Source organism: Denticeps clupeoides, unplaced genomic scaffold (genome assembly GCF_900700375.1).
Source record: "Denticeps clupeoides unplaced genomic scaffold, fDenClu1.1, whole genome shotgun sequence".
Lineage (NCBI taxonomy): Eukaryota > Metazoa > Chordata > Actinopteri > Clupeiformes > Denticipitidae > Denticeps > Denticeps clupeoides.
In genome coordinates, this window is record NW_021629830.1 from 22827 (window position 1) to 29087 (window position 6261).

General features: G+C 54.4%; 1 protein-coding gene across 4 annotated transcripts in view; it reads left to right on the forward strand.

Moving 5' to 3' along the window:
• The window catches only part of mcm9 (minichromosome maintenance 9 homologous recombination repair factor), an 8195-nt gene extending 2871 nt beyond the window's left edge, over positions 1-5324 (forward strand). The window contains exons 4-11 of one of the 4 annotated variants that reach the window (XM_028966534.1): positions 1083-1283; positions 1375-1500; positions 1627-1746; positions 1823-1997; positions 2074-2295; positions 2450-2653; positions 3336-3564; positions 3764-3954. In XM_028966534.1, the coding sequence (XP_028822367.1) occupies positions 1083-1283; positions 1375-1500; positions 1627-1746; positions 1823-1997; positions 2074-2295; positions 2450-2653; positions 3336-3564; positions 3764-3823 (1337 nt within the window). In that variant the 3' untranslated portion in view covers positions 3824-3954. Of the gene's footprint in view, positions 1-1082; positions 1284-1374; positions 1501-1626; positions 1747-1822; positions 1998-2073; positions 2296-2449; positions 2654-3335; positions 3720-3763 lie in introns of those variants that run through there. The other 3 variants (XM_028966532.1, XM_028966530.1, XM_028966533.1) reach the window with 3 other exon arrangements.
• The last annotated feature ends 937 nt before the right edge of the window (positions 5325-6261 follow it).

The following is a 6261-nucleotide window of genomic DNA, read 5'->3' on the forward strand; positions in this document are numbered from 1 at the left end:
ACGGGGTCGTGTGTGTGTGTGTGTGTTGTAGGTGACGACGTGACCGCGTACGTACGGGGTCGTGTGTGTGTGTTTTGTTGTAGGTGACGACGTGACCGCGTACGGGTCGTGTGTGTGTGTTGTAGGTGACGACGTGACCGCGTACGTACGGGGTCGTGTGTGTGTGTTGTAGGTGACGACGTGACCGCGTACGTACGGGGTCGTGTGTGTGTGTTGTAGGTGACGACGTGACCGTGTACGGGGTCGTGTGTGTGTGTTGTAGGTGACGACGTGACCGTGTACGGGGTCGTGTGTGTGTGTTGTAGGTGACGACGTGACCGCGTACGTACGGGGTCGTGTGTGTGTGTGTGTTGTAGGTGACGACGTGACCGCGTACGTACGGGGTCGTGTGTGTGTGTGTTGTAGGTGACGACGTGACCGTGTACGGGGTCGTGTGTGTGTGTTGTAGGTGACGATGTGACCGCGTACGTACGGGGTCGTGTGTGTGTGTTGTAGGTGACGACGTGACCGCGTACGTACGGGGTCGTGTGTGTGTGTGTGTTGTAGGTGACGACGTGACCGTGTACGTACGGGGTCGTGTGTGTGTGTGTGTGTGTGTTGTAGGTGACGACGTGACCGTGTACGGGGTCGTGTGTGTGTGTGTGTTGTAGGTGACGACGTGACCGCGTACGTACGGGGTCGTGTGTGTGTGTTGTAGGTGACGACGTGACCGCGTACGTACGGGGTCGTGTGTGTGTTGTAGGGGACGACGTGACCGCGTACGTACGGGGTCGTGTGGTGCATGGTGTGTGTGTGTGGTGTGTAGGTGACGACGTGACCGCGTACGTACGTGGGTCGTGTGTGTGTTTGTGTGGTTGTAGGTGACGACGTGACCGCGTACGTACGGGGTCGTGTGTGTGTGTGTGTGTGTGTTGTAGGTGACGACGTGACCGTGTACGGGGTCGTGTGTGTGTGTTGTAGGTGACGATGTGACCGTGTACGGGGTCGTGTGTGTGTGTGTGTGTGTGTGTGTGTGTGTGTTGTAGGTGACGATGTGACCGTGTACGGGGTCGTGTGTGTGTGTGTGTGTGTGTGTGTTGTAGGTGACGACGTGACCGTGTACGGGGTCGTGTGTCAGCGTTGGAAGCCGCTGGTTCCAGACGGTCGCTGTGATGTTGAGGTCGTGTTGAAGGCGAACCACCTGGACGTGAACAACGATCAGACTCCAGTTTCCTCGGCGCTGGAGGATGGACACGCTGAGTTCCGCGAGTTCTGGGACCGACACCGGCACGATCCCGTATCTGGTGTGATTCTCCTTCTGGATCAGTCATCATGAGAAGAAACGGGTTTCTGGACTGACGTTGTCCCCTCTGCCTCCTTTTTTCTGTCCTGAAGGCAGGAACCGGATTCTGATGAGTTTGTGCCCGCAGGTGTTTGGGATGTACGTCGTCAAGCTGGCTGTCGCCATGGTGCTAGCGGGGGGCGTGCAGAGGGTGGACTCTTGTGGAACGAAGGTCAGAGGTCAGTGTGCAGCCTGCTGATTGAAGGGAGTCAAACACGCCGTTCCAGCTGAAGGTGATGTGTGTGTGAAGGTGATGTGTGTGTGTGTGTGTGTGTGTGTGTGTGTGTGTGTGTGTGTGTGTGTAGGCGAGTCTCACCTGCTGCTGGTAGGTGACCCTGGTACAGGGAAGTCCCAGTTTCTGAAGTACGCGGCCAAGATCACGCCCCGCTCGGTGCTGACCGCCGGTATCGGCTCAACTAACGCCGGTGGGTGGGCGTGTCCCCACGTACACTGTACCACCTGAGAACTTCCTGTGACTGCTGTGGTGGCTCCGATCCTCAGGCCTGACCGTGGCGGCGGTGAAGGACTCGGGCGAGTGGCACCTGGAGGCCGGCGCCCTGGTTCTGTCTGACGGGGGTCTGTGCTGCATCGACGAGTTCAGCAGCATCAGAGAACACGACCGCACCAGCATCCACGAGGCCATGGAGCAGCAGACCATCAGCGTGGCCAAAGCCGGGTGGGTGGAGCATTCTAAACGTCACATCTGTACAACGGTGCGTCAGCGCGGTGGAGGGAATGGGGGTGTTCAGCAGATCTTCACTTCACCCTCAGGATGGTGTGCAAGCTGGACACTCGGACCACCATCCTGGCCGCCACCAACCCGAAGGGTCCGTACGACCCCAGCATGTCGGTGTCTGTCAACGTGGCGCTGGCCAGTCCCCTCCTCAGCCGATTCGACCTGGTGCTGGTCCTGCTGGACACCAGGAACCCGGAGTGGGACCGGATCATCTCCTCGTTCATCTTGCAGAACAAAGGCACTGACTTTCATCCTAAGATAAACCGTCACGTACAGATTTTAGAGATTTACCTTCACATGAGGGTCTGGATAAAATACTCCACTCTGATTGGCCGCTAGTGTTCTTCATATTTAGTTTCAGTAACCACAGCGACTTGTTGTTTGGTCTGCAGGAGCCCCGAGGGAGTCGTCCCAACTCTGGCCGATGGAGAAGATGCGCGCCTACTTCACCCTGATCAAGACCCTGCAGCCGCGCACGTCGCCCGATGCCCACGCCATCCTGGCCCGCTACTACCAGCTGCAGCGCCGCAGCAGTGGCCGCAACGCCGCGCGCACCACCATCCGCATGCTGGAGAGCCTGGTCCGACTGGCCGAGGGTAACCACGCCCACATTCATTTAATGCCGGGTCAGCTCCTTAGCCACACCCACATTGTTTTCTCCTTATTGAATGTGAACAAGTTGACCACACCCAAATCCTGGATCTTCAACCTTCCCAAGTTCTCCACACCGCCCCTCTGCTACGTTCCCTCCACCGGCTCCCAGTAGCTGCACGCATCAGGTTCTAAATACTGATGCTGGCCTACAAAGCCAAACATGGAGTAGCACCATCCTACCTCACAGCCCTTATTACACCTCGCACTGCACCTCGTATACTCCGAGCCTCCAGTACTGCTCGCCTGGTCCCTCCATCTCTGAAGGTAAAAGGAAGACGCTCATCTAGACTCTTCTCCGTCTTGGTCCCTCGGTGGTGGAATGAACTTCTAGCTCAGTCACTGAGCACCTTCACACGGCAGCTCAAGACCTTCCTCTTTAGAGAAGATTTAGATGAACTTGTAACCTTCTTCTGTATAGAAACTAGAACAGAGTGAATAAAAATATTGTATTCATAGTTGGGGGTCCTAGTGAACCAGAACTGACCACTTCATCCATGGTGACATGGAAGCACGTTGTAAGTGGCTCTGGATACGGCCGTCTGCCAAACGCCTTAAAGTTAAAAGTTAAATTTAATGAAGGTTTATGAAGGTTTGAAAACGTGGAGTTCCTTCTGTCCTCTGCAGCTCACGCCAGGTTGATGTTTCGAGAAACGGTCACGGTGGAGGACGCCGTGGTGGTGGTGTCAGTCATGGAGTGTTCCATGCAGGGTGGAGCTCTTCTGGGCGATGTCAACGCTCTCCACACCTCTTTCCCAGAAGACCCGACTGCTCAGTACCAGACCCAGTGCAGGATTGTTCTGGAAGGTCTTGGTCTCCAGCATGTCCTGGATCAGGAGCTGCAGCGGCTGTGCAGGTGGGAAGTGGACATCACGTTCCTTCACGCAGTGTTCTTTTATGTAACACCTTCCATGACCCCCTCATTTATCTGCACCACCATTCATCACTGCTGAGTAGTGAGTGGTCCTGACAGCAAAACCTGACCACTGATGAAGGTTCAGAAGATGACAAACACACACACACACAATGTAATAACAGGAATGTTTCCCCTGCAGGCTGAAGGCGGGCACCAGCATCCACGGAGGGTCATCAGGAAATTCTGGTCCAAAAGATGAAGCTTTGACGGTTCAGGAACAGATCTCCAGACCAGTCTCTGACACTCAGACTGGTCTGGACTGGTTCCATTCTCTGGATGGCCCAGGAGATGGAGCTGAACAAACTTCCTCTGGTTCCACTGTGGAGCAACATCAGCGATGCTCTGACTGGCGTGATGGGAATGTCCTGCAGGAGACGGAGGCAACTGAAAAATCCACAGCAAGGGCTGAAAGGGAGAAAAGAGGAACGATGAGCTCCACTTTCTCAGAGGGTGGAGATCCTGGTCCTGTGGTGCAGAAAGTTTCCAGAAAGCTTTGTGGGAAGAGGCTGAAAGCTTGTAGCTCAGCTGAGGAAGCTCCGTCCCACCGCTGGTCTGAGCTGCTGGACTTCACCGACCTGCCGTTTATTCCGGAGCCACCTCAGAGCAGCACTCCCATCCAGCAGAAGAAATGTTCTCTGAGGGACCAGCCAGATGAGGAGAGCCCTGGAGATGCGCTGCGTGGTAAACTCCCCAACTTCACCTTCAACCCCAGACAGAAGATGCAGAGAGCAGAGGAGGAACGTCCAGCAGGGGGCAGCAGCCCCGCCCAGAAGGAGAGGCGGGCAGCCGGTGGGGGTCCTTCAGCAGGAAGCAGTGGGGGCTCCGAGCTCCGACGTCAGCAGCTGCTGCAGAAGCTGAGCTGTGTGACTGTGGGCGTGGCCGAAGCCGCATCAGCTCCGCCTCCTCCGTCCCAGTCCAGACCCGCCGTAGCCTCCGCCACCCTCGCCAAACTCGCCCGATTCTCATTCGCCGGCGCATCTGGGGACACGGACACTCCCACCCCAGACCGGGCCATCAGGACAAGGTCAGGGGTCAGCGGCTCCGGGCTGGACGACGATGACCTGGAGCTGGACTGGGGGCAGGACAGCAAAAGGGTCAAAGTGTGACCTTTTGTATGACTAGTGCGTTCTGGGTAACTTTCCTGGGCGATGTTCTATTAAAGAGAGCCGCTGAGGCCTGAAATGTTCTTGAGTTCCGGTTCGTGTCTCCGTTCTGTGGTTCTTCATCTAGTGAAGAACCGATTCCTCATGATGGATGTGACCTCTGCTGCGTTGTGAGGTCACTGGGGACGATGCGTCTCCTGGGCGTGGCCTGGGCCTCGTTGGGGCGGTAACGTGCTTCAGATCCGTCATTAATCTGTAAATACTCATCATGAGCCTCGTTCCATCAGGCCAGGAGGCCTTAAACATGCATCTCGTATAAACACGGAATTTCCCATCATTTCCCATTACGGCCGCTGTGTTGTAATCCAGCTGTAGGTGTTACAGCATGTACGCGTGTGCATCATAATTCTGTATTAAATTGCATAGAAATGGATTAGAACGTGAACCAGGGTTAAATTTCACATCATGAAGATGACTCCTCCTCAGAGGAGGATGAGAAGAAACCAGAGCTGCTTTCTTAGTACAGATTTCTGTTCTTTCGTGGAACTAAACGAGAGGTTTTCTTCTAAAAATAAAGACTCTACGTGCTGAAGCTGAGATCTGGTTACTGTGTGTGTGTGTGTGTGTGTGTTATTTACAGTTGGAGGTAACATGAGGAGTTAATGGAGCTGAACGTCCTGTAGATGAACGATAGGCCTCATTAATAATGAAGTGTTATTGATCCCTAATAGATCCCTGTGGTTCTCCTCCTAAATCGTAACACGCCACTCGTCAAGATGGAAGAGCGGTACAGTATACAGGGACCTGGAATGCTGTTTCACAAAAATATATAAAAAGATTACATTTTAAAAATTGCACTGAAACTCAACTCAAATACCTATTAAGACAAAAAAAAAAGATGTACACCGGGGACAGTGGTGTCCTAGCGGTTAAGGAAGCGGCCTCATAATCAGGTTGCTGGCTCGAATCCTGAACCGCCAAGGTGCCACTGAGGTCCCCTTGATGAAGGTCCCGTCCCCACACGCTGCTCCCCGGGCGCCTGTCATGGTGCCCACTGCTCACCAAGGGTGATGGTTAAATACAGAGGACACGTTTCACTGTGTCACCGTGTGCTGTGCTGCAGTGTCTCACAATGACAATCACTTCACTTTGTTGTTAAACAAGGACATTGTCATATAAAACGCTCGAAGTGGCTGTGCAATGGACTGTATATAGGCGTCCTTGTCCAGGGGTGGAGAGGAACGTGACCAGGACGGGTTTGGCAAAGGGGTAGAGAGACACACAAAGGTTGACCTCAAACTACGACCAAAACCACAGGGCGAGACCTCCTTTTATATCTTGTGGCAGCCAATCATACAAGAGTAGGCAGGAAGCTCCTCCCACTACAGCAGCCTAAACGAGACAGACACACCCACAAAGGTGGAAACGTGCAACCTGACGACACCAGGACCTAACAGGATAGTTGGGCTCAGGAGGCCCTGTATATCAGAAGGTTGCTGGTTCGAATCCCCTTGATGAAGGTCCTGTCCCCGCA